The following is a 19,268-nucleotide window of genomic DNA, read 5'->3' as shown; positions in this document are numbered from 1 at the left end:
CGTCTTACCTCAGATCAGCTGTAACAGTCAGACCTCCATTGTTTCGATGCAGGAGCAGGGATGTAATAATAAACACAGTGGCCATCATTTACTCCCAACATCTGAGCCGCTGAAGATGCAGTGGATTACACTTGTTTGTGAAGGAATGCGCCTCCCAATCTACATAAATGTGTCTATGTTTGCGCAAATCATTCATGATCCAGCTTCACTTGCAGCAGAAGTGAGTATAAGGGTTTTTTTATGAAGTTCTGCAATCACCTGATAAACACGCTAAATGCAGCTAAAGTAAACAATCTCTCAGAGCAGCACTTGTATTTGTTTAAATGTGTAAATAGCCTTATGTGAGTAAACCTGTAGCAAACATTTATCAAAATCATGTTGTAAAAGCACTGGGCTTTCTGTCCTGCAGCAACCTCTTAATCAACATTTGAGAGAAATATACAGAGGTCCTCAATCAAACTTTAATTGCACCACCACCAAGTAATTTAAAAACATTTTTACAGCATCTTGTTTGTGTGGGTGGTCCTCAAAGCCCACATACTTGCTGTTCCTGGAATTATTGGTCACACTGTGGAGCGTTCATTAAGTACACTATGTACAGTATAGGCCTATATTCCATTCAAACCTTGTGCAGCACCATCAGTGAGAACTGTCAGTAAGAGGACTGATATTTATGTACAGTCAAACCAAAATTTATTCAGACACCTTCAACATTTCTCACATTATCACAGTTTATTTGCTATAGTTTAGAAAACTGTAATAAAGAATGACAAGAACTCAGAGTTAAACTGTGTCAGAACAAATTTATCTTAATAATGTCAGATAACTTTGATATAAAGGTATGTAATGGATTACATTCAACCAAAAATTCTGTTAGTATGACAATATTTATACAACTATCAATACTTTGTTTAGAAATTACCAAGCAATGCTTAATTTTGTCAGTCTGTGGTGTAAAAAGGTCACAAGCAAAACATGGTAAGATCACAGTGTTTGAATAAATAGTTTTTAGTGATTTTACTGGTAGTCCACTGTATGGAGAATTTTTGGGTATAATTTGTCAGTTTACTTTATTTTGCTATCTTCACTTACATAAGTAAACTACAGTGTCCTGCACCCAGTAGTAAAATATAGTAAAATACTTTTACTTTTATGCATCAAGTTGAACTTAAAAGTTGGTCAGTTTAATTTCATGTGACAATGACAGTTTTCATTTTTAGAAGTGTGTTGTAATTAGTCAGCCATTTATACGCTTGACTATGCATGTCATTGCTTCTAAAGACTGAATTGGTGCATTTTAAAATTGACTTGTCAGTAGAAGCCACAGGGACCACTCAATGAAGTGAATTTAAAAGTGTTCATCTAGCCGGACTGAGCTTGACTGAAAAACAGCCCTTCAAGTATTTATGACAGACCATTACTTCAGGCATGTTCATAGAATTCTGTGCCACATGATGTAAAAAAAAAAAATTGGGGGTTCCCATTTCCTTTCTGACCAATTGTAATGAGGCACTTGCAGGAATATGCCACTCCGTTGTCCCATTACTTTTGATGTTGTGTCACATTACGTTTTTGATACATTTTTTGTTGTGAGAGTTATTGGATTTCAAATATGTGCCAGCATAAAATTAACTCTAGCATGGTTTTAAATAGTAGTTTTAAAATAATAGTAAACAAACCAAATCAACATTTTGCCTTGACATTGATATATATTGAAAATCTAACATTTAGTTGCTTCGCACATTTAATGTAGGTATATTGGTTGCATTGGTTGCACATCTCGAGAGAGCGCAACCCAAAGGCATTCACATAACTGTCTGTTTAGGGGTGGCACACAAATGTTTTTACAAATACTCACACTCAAAAAAAGTGTAGAGACAATACCGGTTTAATCAAAATATGAAAAGATAAACCGTTCTAAGGACCAAAACGCATTTAATGTACCACATATATCGTCTACAGCTTGCTGCTCTTGCCATTCAGTGTGTCAAAAACAGCCCCAGTCTTAGTCTCATAACCATAAATCAAAGCTGGGCTTTTGTGTGCCAAAGGCGCAAGATTTTTCTCAGCTTCGTATTCTGTCAGCTGTGGCAGATCCTCAGGAGACGTGCGGCTCTGATCATTGTTCCGGGTTTCCCTGCAGCACAATGTGACTCTTGTGATGATTTTATCCATTGGTTTGAGTGAGTGCATCCAGAGAGGCAGGTGGTCCCATGTTTGCAGCCACCAAGGCAGGAGGTGAGGCTTTTGTGATTGCAGTCTATTCACAACAACAATGCAAAGGAGGACAGCAATACCTGGTACACCGATACCCACCAGAACCTGCCATCCAGCCATGGAGAGGGCAAAGACAATGGATGGCAAGAGGAGGAAGCAAAGAATCAGGTACAGCACAGCAAACCACCGGTATTTTGCTGTCCGCTCACCCAAGAATCGTGCCATGCGGATGGGGAGGCGACTAGGAGGAACTGGGTACCAAAGTAATATGCCCAGAATATTGAAGATGAAATGACACAGAGCAACCTGAGAGAGAAGATGTGCAGAGCAAGATGAGGGATAGAACATACAACAGTTTTATTTGCTGACTATCTGTGTAATGGGTCTGTGCTGTGAGTCTTCTAGGAATTGGTGATGTGATTTCTTTTTAGTCATTTACCAAGTACTATTAAGGCCAATATACCAATATACCAGTATCTCTGTTATTCTTTAAGTTTTGTCAGTTTATTGTTGATGTTTATTTAATGTTTATTCCTAGAAAATAAAATTAAAATAAATAAATAAATAATGAAAATTAAATAATATAATATAATAAAATAATAATTTTTAAATAAATTTTTGCCATTTAATGTTAAATTGAAAAGCCATCATTCACAAACTATCAGACTTCTGTTTTAGGTCAGCAGAATATTAAAGGTGTGTTTAATTATTCAAAGGCAACGAAAATATTGCAAAAGATTTAAATTTTACGTAAATGCTGTTATTTTTAACTTTCTTTCAAAGAATGTTGAAAAAAGTGTGTCACTGTTGCCACAAAATATTAAGCAGCACAACTGTTTTAAACACTGATTATAATAAGAAATGTTTCTAACACTAAATCAGCATATTAGAATTAACTTATATAATTTATATTTGCAGCCATTTTTTAATACATTTTATCTATTTAATTTTTATGTTTATGTAATCTTTAATCACAAAAATAATTTAGGCCATATAACATTAAATTGGAAATCCATCATTCATTATGGTGACTTTAAAACTAATGAACATAGTAACTTTTAATTTTTAAATAAATATAATAAACATCACACATACCTTAATTATAATACAGATCATTCACTCATTATTTGGTGTGAAATAACAATAAATTGCAGAGATCAAAAGTTTACATTCCCCTTTCAAAATCATTAAAAATTGTAATTATTTTTCCAAAATAAGAGGAATCATACAAAATGCATGTTGTTGTTTATTTAGTACTAACCTGAATAAGATATTCACATAAAAAATGTTTACATATAGTCCACAAGAGAAAATAAAGAAATGACGCAATTCATACGTTTACACCCCCTGGATTCTTAATACTGTGTTGTTATCTGAAGATTTGAAGTTCAGGTTCAATTTTATTTTTTTTTTTTTTTCTTCTGGGAAACATGTAACTATCTTCTGTAGCCTCTGAAGGGCAGTACTAAATGAAAAAAATATGATATTTAGGCAAAATAAGAAAAATGTACACATTTAATGCATTGTTTTTCCTTCTGGAGAATCAGTGAGCATTAGAACCTTCTGTAACAGTTGCATATGAGTCCCTCAGTTTTCCTCAGTGTGAAAAGATGGATCTCAAAATCATACAGTCATTGTTGGAAAAGGTTCAAATACACAAAAATGTTGGAATTCAAGAATTCGTAGAATTTTTCTGAAGAAAAGAGGGCAATTTAACAGTTCAGGACAAACAAGGGACTCATGAACAACTATCACTAAACAAAAAAACAGCTGTGGATCATTCAGGTAAGAACACAGTATTAAGAATCAAGAATATGTAAACTTTTGAACTGGGTCATTTTTATAAATTCAGCTATTATTTTCTTTTGCGGACTATATGTAAACATATTTTATGTCAAATATTGTATTCAGGTCAGTACTAACTAAACAATAACATGCATTTTGTATGATCTCTCTTATTTTGGTAAAATAATTAACATTTTTAATAATTCTGAAAGCAGAATGTAAACTTTTGACCTCAACTGTATGTATTTATATAAATACGTAACACACTGTGTTTCAGCATTTCTGTGTGTTAAAATGAGAAGGAAAATTCTTCCTATTCTCCAAAACTAAATCCTCAAACAATTTTTTTTTTCCTTAGTATGAAGCTCCTTAATAATTGTGATTCATATTTGTTGTTATTTTTAAAACTGTAAATGTGAGGATATGTGATTTATGTGAGGATCAGTCCTCTCCATAAACATACTAGAAGCATCAATATTCTAAGATCAACCCACCATTCCTAGAGTCCTCTAACTAACTCACTGTTTAATTAAGTAAGAAAAGTTCAAGTCTCAAACAGGATCACCTGAAAGGCCGCAGCTAGCTTGTCTCCTGGGCTAGCTAATGCGGCTAAGATGGCTGTAGTGGTGGTTCCAATATTGGAGCCCAAGGTCAGAGGGTAGGCCCGCTCGATACTTATCACACCAATACCTGGAAGCACAATGAACTTGAGAGTTCACCAAAGCAGAGGATCTGTTTCTAATGAGACCTTCCAATAAGGTCAGTCTAGCCTTATTAAGAGCAAATTGGATGACCATGTATGACCATCACGGAACTGGCATTTGCCTTACGAAAATGGCCTTGTCCCAAATGGCACACACGGCCCTCAGAGTCTACATTAGCTGCATGGATTTTGAGGGAATAATCTGCTGTGAAGTCCATACTATAGGTTTTGTAAAAGCATGAAACTATTTTTTTTTTTTTGTCTTGATGTATTCACAAAAATAAAATAAAGATGCAGTTCATAAAATGACTTCCATACAACTCTATTTTTAAAACTAATTTTGATTTAAAAATGTACTGATATCCTAATGAAGAAAAAACTATTCAAAACAATTGCACAATTGTAAATTTACATTAACTTAAATGATATAGAGTTTTTTTCTAGACCCATTTTTTAGACCCTTAAAGTCTTGTGCGCATCCACATCAAGTGTACCATTTGTAACAGGACCTAAATGTGTCTGAAAAGACTACCTGCGTGTTTGCCTTTGAGAGCAAGAAATAATGTTTGAAAAATATAGTCTGCACAAATTACGGCTTCCATGGCAGCCCTAAAACTCTTTGGGATTAGTGGTCTCCCAGGCAATGTAATTAGGATGCTGTGGATCCATAATCTAGCTGTCATGCCTCACTAGAAAGTCTAATTACTGCGTAGCTAATTACAATAAATCCAAGAGCAATGTTAGACCATCACTCGTCAATCCATCAGAAGGGCAGGTGGATTAGAAAGGGTTGAGAGCATCAAGTGAACATCGCTGTTCTCTTGGCACTGGTTCTCCCTTCCTCTATTTCATTTCCCTCTCCCTCGCTCTTATTTGTTGACGCATAACAACTTATGTCTGTCATTTCCCTGGGAAATCGAGTGCATGAGTTAACGTATTGAGTAAAACCTTCATATTATTCACAGGCCAGAACAGACTCCCATTGATTTCCAGAGCACAAAGCTCATAGACTAGTGAATACGAATGAGTGGAAGTCAACAGTCAACCCTGTGAGGTCCAAAGATTAACTCATCTGAGGCTTAGTGGTGTCTAAATGCAAATATTAGTGCATTACTCAGAGGTACTCTTGGGTGTAATGAATTTGTCAGGTCATCTGGGAGCACAGCTAAATTATACAGGGGAAATTCAAACACTTAGCTGACATTCTTGGCCATATGTTCAGCCTGGTCGTCTATAAGAGAAAGGACTTACCTATCAAAGGAGTGATGGCAGAAGTGAACACCGAGCTGCTCTGAACAACAAAGGTCATGCCAGCACCAAGCAGAATGGCCATGTACCCAGTCAGCCAGCCAAATGGGAAAGGAAAGTCTGCAGGAAAGAGTTTTGTTTACATCTCTTGAAAATGCTGTAAAAATGACAAAATACTCAAGGCTCCCTTTGGGGTTTCTCAGACTGTAACGCTGGATGAAATTCGTAGCATGCTTTCCAAAAAATCAGTGGTGTTTCTGCTATTAATGTTTCAAAAGAGCACTTAAAATAGGCAATGATGAACATGTCTACTGATAAATTATAACATATTTGATTACACTTTAGTTTGGGGACCAATTCTCACTATTAACTAACTATTAACTACAACTTTTGCCTCAGTAAACTCCCAATTAGCTGCTAAATAATGCACTCATCCCCTTGTCATCCAAGATGTTCATTTCTTTTTTCTTTATTCGTAAAAAGAAATTATGTTTTTTTGTTTTTTGTTTTTTTGAGGAAAACATTTCAGAATTTCTTTCCATGTAATGGACTTCTGTGGTGCCCCCAAATTGTACAACCAATTTTAACTTCTTTTTATGATTATTATTATTATTATTCAAGATTCAGCTTTTTTAGGTTAGTTCATTATTCATTAGCAAATAATTCAAACGATAAAATAATAAGCAAATGAGATGCCACGATAATTGATAAATTAACTGTTCAGAATAAATGCTGATGTTCTGACTGAACTGCCAAAAGCCATGTACTGAGATGTTATACATCTTTTGTCAAGAGAAAAATAGTTGAAAAATCTTTTACAGCATTTGCCATTGCTTCTCAGAATCACATTATCCGTGTATAGAGGTAGTTCCCACCTGTGTTGATGATTTTCTGGATAGCTTTGGCCACTTGTCCCTGGAGAAGGGAGTTGAGAAGCTTAACCAGCAGCAGGAGGCAGGTGCAAAGCACCAGAAGTGAGGAAGCCAGCAGAATCAACCCCACAGCCAGATCAGACAATCCCGTCTCCACAAATAGATGAGTGCCTGCTCCAACACACACATGCATTTACATCTCCAGTCTCTTGTGGAAATGTGCCCGTCACTCACGCGTTGACAGGCATGTGTTCATATTAACAGTGATTAGCCCATCAGCTGCTGATTATGGCGTGTTAGAAGAAAGAGGATTTCAGATTCTTATAAATGACCATTATTTATGCATCATGAAAAAGTGGCTTCTAAAAATGAGGCCTGCAGTTATAATTAAGGGCTGTAACCATTGACTGTCCCCAGGTAAATATGAAATCAGTACTGTTTTTTTACCTTAATATGATGGGTCTTGTATTCAAAAGATGATTAAAAAATAAAATACGCAGCTTTTTGCTGCATATGAGGAAGCCATTATATGAGGAAGGATGATTCAAAAGCTCATTGAAAGTGTAAAAACATCTTGTTTACTAATACAGCCTGTACACTGTTTCTTACTGTTTTTGATGTTGAATGTGTAGTTAGTCTTTCAGACAAGCATATGACTCAGTAGCCGTTTCTATCACAGGATGTACTAATACGGAATAAATGATAGTTATTAGCCCTGACAGTGCTTTGAGTAAATGAAGAATAGCCCAACAGTCTACAGAGGGACTGAAAAATCAGTTTTCTTCACAGCAAAAAGGGTGCATTGTTTGGATAAAGTGTTTCTCTGTATTAAAAAATCTTCAAGTTTGAAGTCACATAGGATGGAGAACAATACTTCGTTACTTTAAAAGCGTATGCATGAAATGACTAAAGGTTGATCAATCAAAGGACGGCCTTTGCTGTGTCTTTGTCCATTTCATTCCCTATTCCTTTGAAATTTGACAGAGTTTCGACTCACATTTTTCAGCATTCATGTGTAGTGATGTGGTTTGCGCTGTTGAGTTTTCTGAAGGTACGAAAGAAACATTCTCTTGGATCTGTGGATAATAAATTTAGATAATGTCAGTGCATCAAAAGATCTTCATCTGTAGTCAAACAGACATGTCACTCACCGGGATACGTGTATGGCACCAAACTTTTATCAGGCTCTTATTGCGCAGCACCTCTTGCCCTGTTGCTATACCTACGATTACGGTCTTATCCAGCTGAAAGGGAAAAAAATTAAATTGTCTTTTAACTCTAAACCCAGATTAATGAGAGACAGAAGAGTACTGGAGGGCAAACAGTGTGATATTTAATTAGGCTTCACAAGTTTTAACAAGCTCCAAAGCACTTAACAAGAAAACTAATGACCAGTTTTCTTTTTGTTTATAATGACACCCAACTGGCTGTGTACTTAAAGGAATAAATTATCTAAAATGAAAAATCTGTTATTATTCATTCAACCTCATGTCGTTCCAAACTTTGTCTCTTTTGTGCAACACAAAAGAAGATGTTTTGAAGAATGTTCAGGCTGCTGTTTCGCAAATAGTGACAGTGGATGGTGATGAGGGAATATCAAGCACCCAAAAAGGTAAAAAAGAGAAATAAAAGTAAGACTTATGTGCTATATTCTAAGGCTGCGGCCAAGTTTTAGTGAAATTTTTACAAACAAAAAAATCCTTTGTCTATTGTCTATAGCAGAGATGGCGAACGTCGGTCCTGGAGAGCCACAGCCCTACATAGGTTTGCTTCAACCCTAATCAAATGCACCTGAACAAGCTAATCAAGGTCTGAAGGGTTACTAAAGAGCAACAAGCAGGGGGAGTTTTAATTAGGGTTGGAGCTGAACTCTGCAGGGCTGCGGCTCTCCAGGACCTGACTTTTTTTCCCTCAGAATTGACAAACTCACTATTTTTAAGTTTAATTGAGTTATAAAGTTTGAATTAGGAGATATAAACTTGCATTTGCGAGGGGAAAAATGTGTGAGATAAAATAAATAAATGTTATGTAAAAATGTTAATAGTAATAGGTTTAAGTAATATTTCATTCTGTAACTGTAGGGCTAATACAATCCATCCCCTATGAGCAGCATATGTGAATATTATGTAGACCTATTGTTTGAATCAAATGTATGCTTTAAAAGTAGAGTAATCATAGCAGTTTTCATCCATAGTACACTGACCAAAATTATAAACACTTTTGTTTTTGCCCCCATTTTTTATGAGCTGAGCTCAAAGATCTAAGACTTTGTCTATGTACACAAAAGGCCTATTTCTTGTTTTGTTCACAAATCTCTCTAAATCTGTGTTAGTGAGCACTTCTTCTTTGCTGAGACAGTCCATCCACCTCACAGGTGTGGCGTATCAAGATGCTGATTAGACAGCATGATTATTGCACAGGTCTTAGGCTGGCCACAAAAAAAAGGCCACTCTAAAATGTGCAGTTTTATCACACAGCACAATGCCACAGTGTGCAATTGGCATCCTGACTGCAGGAATGTCCACCAGAGCTGTTGCCCGTGAATTGAATGTTCATTTCTCTACCATAAGCCGTCTCCAAAGGCGTTTCAGAGAATTTGGCAGTACATCCAACCAGCCTCACAACCGCAGACCACATGTAACCACACCAGTCCAGGACCTCCACATCCAGCATCTTCACCTCCAAGATCATCTGAGACCAGCCACCCGGACGGCTGCTGCAACAATCGGTTTGCATAATCAAAGAATTTTTGCACAAACTGTCAGAAATCATCTCAGGGAAGCTCATCTGCATGTTTGTATTCCTCATCGAGGTCTCGACTTGACTGTAGTTCGTCGCCGTAACCGACTTGAGTGGGCAAATGCTCACATTCGATGGCGTCTGGCACTTTGGAGAGGTGTTCTCTTCACGGATGAATCCCGGTTTTCACTGTACAGGGCAGATGGCAGACAGCGTGTATGGCGTCATGTGGGTGAGCGGTTTGCTGGTGTCAACGTTGTGGATTGAGTGGCCCATGGTGGCGGTGGGGTTATGGTATGGGCAGGCGTAAGTTATGGACAACAAACACAGGTGCGTTTTATTGATGGACAGTGTCACCCACTGAGCATGTTTGGGATGCTCTAGATCGGCGTATACGAGAGCATGTTCCAGTTCCTTCCAATATCCGGTAACTTTGCACAGCCATTGAAGAGGAGTGGACCAACATTCCACAGTCCACAATCAACAACCTGATCAACTCTATGCAAAGGAGATGTGTTGCACTGTGTGAGGCAAATGGTGGTCACACCAGATATTGACTGATTTTTGGACATTGTGTACATAGAAAAAGTCTTAGATCTTTAAGTTCAGCTCATGAAGATTGGGGCAAAAACAGAAGTGCTGCATTTATAATTTTGGTCAGTGTATGTACGTTTAAACTTATGCGTTTAGTTTCAAATGGCATCTTTGATGACAGTATTCTATAAAAAATTATTTGCATTCTGATTTTTACATCAAAAGGCACAAAAATATTTTTTTTCTCTTGTTCTATGGATATTACCCATTTACCTCCACTTGTTACCAGTGTTTTTCTACAACCACGATGCGCACGCAGCTGCAAGTGATGTAAGTAACTGTGACGTCTACTCCAGATTGGTCTATTATCAAAGAATTAGCACTATTATTAAAACTTTACAGTTATAGTTATCATTGTTCTTGGTATAAACATTCCTTTAATTTTCTGAAGCCAGCTTAATGTAAGAAACAGACCAAAATGTAGATCATTACTACAATGTATTGTACAGCTTGAAAAAACTTTAGAGAATGAGTCATGTGGACCACTAATACCTTTTATTGTACCTTTTGTCTTTTTTCAATATTGACAGCCTATGAACTATGTACCAAACTTCTCCTTTCTGTGTTTCACAGAAGAATAGAAGGCTGATGACCCTGGAACACATTCTTATTAGTTATATTTTGCACCTGTATAATCCGTTTAGTGAGGGGTTCTGTGATGACTTTCAGGAGCTCCGGACCATCCTCTCCGGTCACGATGTTGAAACTCTCAACCACCGCCTCCGACATGAGCCTCATCATGCCAGTGACGGCTTCCAGCGGCAGCAACACCAACACTGACAGCCAGTTAAAGCAATCATGCACTGTGGCACCCGCAAAGGCTCTGAAACAGACCCACACAGAAAGTGTCATTGAAGAACTCCAAACTTTTTATTGATGGTTGAATGCTGGCAGTATGAGGTAGGCTGTTGTATGCTTTCTCTCTACCGTTTGAACTCCTCTCTCTCCCCTGCCTGCATGAGAGCCACGATGGTGTTGGTGACAGATGTGCCAATGTTTGAGCCCATGATGATAGGAATTGCGGATCCAACATCCAACACTGCATGAAACACAGAATGCAGAAGCACGATCGATAGATGTGAGTCACGTTTCATTAAGTACAACAATCATCCTTAGGCAGTTGTAAAAAAACACAGGGGCTTCTATAGTCCACAAAATTCATTCTCTAGAAATAAGTATTAGACAGCTAATAGCCAATTGCAATATAAAATAACACCACAACAACAAAGCGAACAGCACTATAATAATACAGTAATATTAAAAGTTGAAAAGTGAGACACAATAATAGAGGATTGGCACTTACATCATGATTTGGTCAATTATATGGATGTGCGGCCATATTGGAGATACTTGGATGTAAACAACAGCATGGATTACATGGTTATTGTACTACTGAATAAGTTGTTCTGTGTAACACCACGCCAGCAGAGGGAGTCCTTGCCCATGTACTGTCTGTTACCACTCTGCTCCTTCTTTGATGACTTCCTGTTTGGCAGCCATTTAAGGAGGGCCATGCCAAACAGGAGATTGCGAAGTATTGTTTTGCCTGCGTGGACTCTACCAAATGTTTTCCTTGTTTCTTTGCGATTGCTTCCATGTTCATAGTTTTGTTTCATTGCCTTGTTTATTTTGTTACTTTGGACTGCTCTCTGGTATTTTGACCTCCTCCCTGTTTATTGGATTACGCTTTTGTCTTGCCCTACATATCACTCTTTGTTTGGAGATCAACCCTGCCTGTCTGACTACGTTGTGTTCAATAAAGCTCACACTAGGATCTATCAACGTTGTCGAGTTCCGTTACAGAATACTTCACCACCCACAGATCCAGCAGCTTACGGAATACAGATCAACCATGGATCCAGCATCACACCTTTTTCATCTCCGCCAACGTAACCGGCCTATTGAAAATTATGTTATGGACTTCTGTGAACTCTGTAACTTTGTAGGCTTTAATGATGTAGTGCTTAAGGACATTTTTCACCATGGATTAAATGAACCCATTCGTTCCTGCCTACCTGGAGGGAAAATTCATTGGTCACTGGAACAATATATTGACTTTGCATTGCTATTAAGTGGCTCTGCATTTACTGTGGGGATTGCTGATAAGGAGCCCTGCTATCCCCCAGTATCTGCTAAACCAGGGTATTTTTCTGTCACGTCTGGAATTGTTAACATCATGCCAGAGCTCTCTCACGCCAAGCCTGCTCATGTCATGTCTACCAAGCCAGAGACTTCTCACGCCAAGCCAGCCAAGGCAAAGTCTGTTCATGTCATACCTGCCAAGCCAAAGCCTGTTCATGTCATACCTACCCAACCAAAGCCTGCTCACATCATGTCCTCCAAGCCAAAGCCTGCTCCTGCCATGCCTGCTGCTCCAGGGCCTGCTCTGGCCATGCCTGCCGCTCCAGGGCCTGCTCACACCACGCCTGCCGCTCCAGGGCCTGCTCACGCCATGCCTGCCGCTCCAGGGCGTATTCACGTAACATCTGCCAAGCCACAGCCTGCACTCGTCACATCTGTCAAGCCACAGCCTGCACCTGTCATGGCCGCCCTTCCAGAGTCTGCAACTGTCATGGCCACCCTCCCACAGCCAGCTCACAAGATGGCCGCCATCCCCAAGCCAATTCACAAGATGGCTGTCATCCCCAAGACAGTTCACAAGATGGCCGCCATCCCCAAGACAGTTCACAAGATGGCCGCTGCATCTAAGTCCCCGGCCAAGATGGCTGCCACGCCTGAGCCTCATCATGCCAAGGTCATCTCATCCGAATCTCGTCCCGTCATGTCTGCCATACCCAAAGCAAGTCAAGTGATGGCTGATCCTCTGGTGTCAAGTCAAGTCAGAGCTGCACTTTCTGTGCCAAGTCACAGCTGTGTCTCCTGAGCCACATCAAGTCACAGCTGTTGTTCCTGAGTCAAGTCAAGTTACAGCTGTTGTTTCTGAGTCAAGTTACAGCTGTTGTTGCTGAGTCAAGTCAAGTTACAGCTGTTGTTCCTGAGTCAAGTCAATTTACAGCTAATGTTCCTGAGTCAAGTCAAGTTACAGTTGTTGTTCCTGAGTCAAGCCAAGTTACAGCTGTTGTTCCTGAATCAAGTCAAGTTACAGCTGTTGTTCCTCAGTCAAGTTACAGCTGTGTTTTCCATGTTAAGTCAAGCCACAGCTGATCTTCAAGAGCCAAGTCAAGTTACTGCTAGTGTTCCTGAGTCAAGTCAAGCCACAGCTGGTCTTCACGAGCTAAGTCAAGTCACAGCTGGTCTTCACGAGCCAGGTCAAGTCACCGCTGTTCTTCACGAGTCAAGTTATTGCTGTTGTTCCCGAATCAAGTCAAGCCACAGCTGATCCTCATGAACCAAGTCAAGTTACTGCTGTAGTAAGCAGGAAAGTAACTAAAATTAATAGGTGATATAGATACATACGAGCTGTATTAATTAAGATATTAGCCTTAATATATCACTTTCCTGACGGGAAATGATAAGAACAAACACTCTTCCCCTAGATTTGTTATAACTTTTGGCAGTCTACAGTACTCCAAATGTTTTTTCCTGGAACAACCAATTAGTACAGCACAAAACATGACAATAATTTACCATTTTTAAGGAGCAATAATCAGCGAAATTTGCAAGTTATGTTTGGTTCAGTGGCATTGTATACATTCAGTCGCATCATGAAAACACTCTAAGATGGTGCCATTTGCCTTAGTATACAGTTTGCTACAAGACACATTAAAAGTAGCACAGTTTCTTACTTAGATGAATGGAGTAAATATGTTCTAAAAATGTCTTGATAAGTTCTGAAAACAATATTTCTGAATGTTCTCAATATTTTCAAAACGTACATTTTTTAAAAATGTTTTTAAAAACGTGTGTGTGTGTGTGTGTGTGTGTGAATGTTACTTAAAACAAAACTAAACTGTATATAAAGTGAGGACAGTAAAGTGCAGGTGCATCTCAATAAATTAGAATGTCATGAAAAAGTTTAACTCAAATTGATTAAATTAAATAAATTCAGTGCACACAGACTGAAGTAGTCTAAGTCTTTGGTTCTTTTAATTGTGATGGTTTTGGCTCACATTTAACAAAAACCCACCAATTCACTATCTCAACAAATTAGAATATGGTAAAATGCCAATCAGTTAATCAACTCAGAACACCTGCAAAGGTTTCCTGAGCCTTAAAAATGGTCTCTCAGTTTGGTTCATTAGGCTACACAATCATGGGAAAGACTGCTGATCTGACAGTTGTCCAGAAGACAATCATTGACACCCTTCACAAGGAGGGTAAGCCAAAGAATTGCCAAAGAAGCTGGCAGTTCACAGAGTGCTGTATCCAAGCATGTTAACAGAAAGTTGAGTGGAAGGAAAAAGTGTGGAAGAAAAAGATGCACAACCAACCGAGAGAACTGCAGCCTTTAGAGGCTTGTCAAGCAAAATCGAATTAAGAATTTGGGTGAACTTCACAAGGAATGGACTGAGGCTGGGTTCAAGGCATCAAGAGCCACTACACACAGACCTGTCAAGGAATTTGCCTACAGTTGTCGTATTCCTCTTGTTAAGCCACTTCTGAACCACAGACAACGGCAGAGACGTCTTACCTTGGCTAAGGAGAAGAAGAAATGGACTGTTGCCCAGTGGTCCAAAGTCCTATTTTCAGATGAGAGCAAGTTTTGTATTTCATTTGGAAACCAAGGTCCTAGAATCTGGAGGAAGGGTGGAGAAGCTCATAGCCTAAGCTGCTTGAAGTCCAGTGTTAAGTGTCCACAGTCTGTGATGATTAAAGGTGCAATGTCATCTGCTGGTGTTGGTCCACTGTGTTTTTTGAAAACCAAAGTCACTGCAGTTAGTTTACCATGAAATTTTAGATCACTTCATGCTTCCTTCTGCTGACCAGCTTTAAGATGCTGATTTCATTTTTCAGCAGGATTTGGCACCTGCCCACACTGCCAAAAGCACCAAAAGTTGGTTAAATGACCATGGTGTTGGTGTGCTTGACTGGCCAGCAAACTCACCAGACATCAACCCCATAGAGAATCTATGGGGTATTTTCAAGAGGAAAATGAGAAACAAGAGACCAAAAAATGCAGATGAGCTGAAAGTCACTGTCAAAGAAACCCGGGCTTCCATACCACCTCAGCAGTGCCACAGACTGATCACCTCCATGCCACGCCGAATTGAGGCAGTAATTAAAGCAAAAGGAGCCCCTACCAAGTATATACAGTAAATTGACATACTTTCCAGAAGGCCAACAATTCACTAATTTTTTTTATTTTTTATTTTTTATTGGTCTTATGAAGTATTCTAATTTGTTGAGATAGCGAATTGGTGGGTTTTTGTTAAATGTGAGCTAAAATCATCACAATTAAAAGAACGAAAGAATTAAACTATACCTTAGTCTGTGTGCATTGAATTTAATACACGAGTTTCACAATTTGACTTGAATTACTGAAATAAATTAACTTTTCCACAGCATTCTGATTTATTGAGATGCACCTGTACTTTACTTTCCTCACTTCATATACAGTTTAGTTTTGTTTTAGTAACATTCACACACACAAAAAAGTTTTTAAAAACATTTAAAAAACTGTAAGAAATATTGTTTTCAGAACTTAACAAGACATTTTTCCATGACATTCTAATTTATTGAGATGCACCTGTAAATGAGAGCAGTACTAGTGGCAGTGTCAGCAATTTCCAGGGCAGGGGCTCTGATGGCATTGGATGTTTCTTTTTAAGGGGGTGTAACTTGTATTAGGCAAAATTTATAGGGGCATGGTTTGTTACTGCCATTCACAACTCCTATCCTATGGCCTCATGGGATAGTATTGGATGCGCACTTCAGAATTTCAGCAAAAGTAGTAGATAACCTGGGTATTTTTCACCTAATGTTTTTTTAAATAAATTTGAACAATTTGAATATTATAAAATATCAGCCCTCTAGATGGCGCTAATGACCAATCAGAATTGAGTATTCCTAAAATTCTAATATATACAGGTTTTTCGGTTAGGCAGAGCAGTACTGTGTTTGTAATGGCTGCATATGACTTACATCCAGAGGAGACCAAACTGACAACAATGGAAGTAGAAGTGCTGGAACTTTGGACCAGGACAGTAACGAGTATTCCCACCACCAGTCCCGCTACAGGGTTAGAAAGGACAGCATTGTCCTTAAATATGTCCCCTGCAACCTTACCTGTCCAAAGATACAACACAGTCCACTCACAGCTTTTATTTCCACATTGAGGATGTGATATTGAGATTAGTAGTTAGTGGTCACAAAGTAACCAGCTTTTCACATTTCTTTTGGAAACAGAATATTTACAATAGTTACTGTATCAGAGAACAGTGGAAAATGTAAAACAAAGGTGTTAAAGGTTACCTCCAGCTAACTGAAAGGCTGAGCTGAGGATGTCCAGCGAACAGATGAACATGTACAGAAATAGAAAAAGCAGAGGTATCTTGCAAATATTGATGAAGATGTGTTTTTCCATTGTCCTCATGATATGATTCCACCTAAAAAGTTTCAAAGATTTTTTAGGAATACACATTTTAGATTCTTCACAGCTTTTATATGAAATGCATTTAAATTATATGACAATCAAATGACTGAAGAAAAGAATACACTCAACTAATATTTTATTGACTGTTCTGAGATCTTTCTGAGACAAAAAAATAAAAATAAAAATCATCCTTCTATGGCTCAGATGACATCATGGGTCATCTTGCCATGGATCGCTGCAGGAAAAATATTTTTTCTTTTATTATCTGAATTTGTTTTTAGATATATATTTATATAAACCACACACACATGCACAGACACAGGTATTCCTATTGTTATGGGGACATTCCACAAGTATAATGGTTTTTCGACTGTACAAACTGTATTTTCTATCCACTTACCCTAACCCTACAAATAAACCTAACATTCACACAAAACTTTCTGCTATTTCTGATTTTCAAAATACTTCATTCTGTTTGATTTATAAGCTTGTTTCTCATGGGGACGTAAAAAATGTCCCCACAAAGTTAACATTTACTGATATTACTATACTTGTGTGGACATTTGGTCCCTATAATATAGTGAATTTCACTACACATACACACACATACTCACTATGTATGTACAACCCAAATTAAAGTGCAAATTATTTCCGATAATTGTTTTCTTTTGATTTGACAGAGAGGATTCATTTCTTTAAACATGCAGTTGGCTCCAGAGTCATTCCAATGTAATTTGTGAATTCAGTGAAAATTTAACTAGCTTTAATTTCACCCCCTTCTGTGAGATCCATTTTCACTTATCCAGGACTCAGAAAGGAGAAACACATTTGAATCAGTTTGCATAATTAATACCGTCATTGTAAGAAAATGAGTTTTCAGTGTCTCGTTTTTGCTTTAGAACTATTCTGAGGCATTTTACCACGATTTCATTCCGTGTCTCTTTATGAAAGTTTGTATCTATGTGTCTCACCCAGAATGTTATGATTTTAAAAACTGAACATTAATGACGATAAAGTTCATTCTATTCCTGAACATTAAAAGCTCGATAAACTAAAACAGTTCTGAATGGCCTACTCCTCTCCCCTTTTCTTTCTCCTTCCTCTTTTTTTATTTCAGTGACAATCACAGGTTTGATTACGAAGCAATTAAACTCAAGAAATGAGATTATAAGAAAATGGCATGATCAATACGTACCTTGTCATGTAATGATGCACTGCTCATCTGGCTGTCTGTGTATGCATTTATCAGCCATCATTTATACCTGCCATCTCACTTTGGGGGACAAAGTCGCTCATTAAGCAGTGCATGGTTAAAGTGTAAATGGAAAAACATGAGGAAATAAAAGTTGTTTATTTACTAAAACTACCCACAACCTCAAATGATTTTATTCACAGTGCTTTAGCTGTGACAGAGCATTTTGATACGCATAGCTCAGTAGTTGTTTATGTCGCTCTGAGGGCCACAGAATGGACAGTGGGACACCAAGTGGTGAGATTTTTTCAAGACATTGATGAACGGTTTGTATACTTGCAGACCTGCTCTGCTTTTCAATTACACTGCCTGATCGCAGATAGCAAATGACTTGTGCATAATGCATACATGCATAAATTATTGATGTTTAGAAGTGTAGAAGTAAAGTAATAGTTCACCCAAAAATGATAACTTGAAAATTGTAAACATTTTTCTCACCCTCAGGTCATTCAAGATGTTGATTAATTTGTGTCTTCATCTGAACAGATTTGGAGAAGCTAAGCATTACATTACTTGCTCACCAAAAAAAGTGATGTGTCGTCTCACATTAAAAATCCACTGACTTATTAGTTTAGTTTCTTTTCACTTATAAACAGTGCATGGTCTATGCATATTTCTCTATTGATTCTAACAAGATGACTTTATTCACTGCAGAAAATATGGATATTGGACTCTTATTTTAGCTGGAAGCAATGGTCTGAAGTTTACAATGTCTTGATGGATTTGTTTATTACAAACAAGCAACTTTTTGCTTCCTAAAATGTATTATTGTGATAATTAAACACCTATCGTGATGTTTTTTCAGCTGTTTTAATTCTCATTCTGACGGCACCCATTCACTGCAGAGGATCCATTGGTAAGCAAGTGATATAATGCTAAACCTCTCCAAGAAAATTCCAATGATCAAATTCATCTATATCTTAAATGGCCTCAGGGTGAACTATTCCTTTAAGAGTCTGATAATCAGTAACACTATAAATCACTGCTAACTGTAAGATGCATGAATGAATAACATTCTTTCAACATCTCATAAACTCCCTGATGTACTTACTTAATCCTCTTCGTCCCAAGTGAGACATAAGGCCACAATGATAAAATCCCTGATGTAGTCAGTTGTAAAATGAAATGACCTCAAAAGACCCCTATTATCCCAATGCTATTCTGCATAAACGGCATCAAATTGAGATTATAAATTATATCTAAACTGATTGCTTTGTTTAAAACTCTTTGACTAAACTAACAAGAGATTATTGACTTTTTCATAAGTCAGTTCTATGCATTTGAGGTCAAATGTTTACATCCCCCCTTCAAAATCATTAAAAATGTTATTTATTTTACCAAAATAAGAGAGATCATACAAAATGT

The 19,268-nt window shown here is 37.8% G+C and overlaps 1 protein-coding gene across 3 annotated transcripts; it reads right to left on the bottom strand.

The window, feature by feature from the left end:
- Positions 1-692: 692 nt before the first annotated feature.
- slc34a1b (solute carrier family 34 member 1b) lies at positions 693-17,884 on the bottom strand. Of its 3 annotated transcripts, XM_051092230.1 has the most exons (11): positions 17,847-17,884; positions 16,531-16,664; positions 16,201-16,344; positions 11,086-11,197; positions 10,786-10,981; positions 7,977-8,069; positions 7,823-7,901; positions 6,829-6,996; positions 5,957-6,073; positions 4,568-4,692; positions 693-2,523 (listed from the first exon to the last, which is right to left on the bottom strand). In XM_051092230.1, exons 1-11 carry the CDS (start codon positions 17,852-17,854, stop codon positions 1,957-1,959), a joined length of 1,743 nt encoding a protein of 580 aa, XP_050948187.1. In that variant the 5' UTR covers positions 17,855-17,884; the 3' UTR covers positions 693-1,956. The 3 variants fall into 3 exon arrangements, with proteins under 3 accessions (XP_050948187.1, XP_050948189.1, XP_050948186.1); XM_051092232.1 differs by lacking the exon at positions 16,201-16,344; XM_051092229.1 differs by lacking the exons at positions 16,201-16,344; positions 16,531-16,664; positions 17,847-17,884 and adding an exon at positions 12,469-13,047.
- Positions 17,885-19,268: the final 1,384 nt, after the last annotated feature.

Source organism: Labeo rohita, chromosome 21 (assembly GCF_022985175.1).
Source record: "Labeo rohita strain BAU-BD-2019 chromosome 21, IGBB_LRoh.1.0, whole genome shotgun sequence".
In the NCBI taxonomy this organism is placed as follows: domain Eukaryota; kingdom Metazoa; phylum Chordata; class Actinopteri; order Cypriniformes; family Cyprinidae; genus Labeo; species Labeo rohita.
Note: the sequence above shows the minus strand (reverse complement) of the source record. Positions and strands in the feature narration are given on the sequence as shown.

Bases quoted from the DNA above. Each gene is read 5' to 3' on its own strand.
- slc34a1b (XM_051092229.1), bottom strand. From the start codon at position 12,907: ATGATGAGGCTCAGGCGTGGCAGCCATCTTGGCCGGGGACTTAGATGC. The intron at 8,070-10,785 runs GTGCAAAATATA...TTTCCCTTTCAG, and splicing joins TCACTAAACGGATTATACAG to CTGGATAAGACCGTAATCGT. The intron at 6,997-7,822 runs GTGAGTCGAAAC...GTGTTGGAGCAG, and splicing joins ACACATGAATGCTGAAAAAT to GCACTCATCTATTTGTGGAG.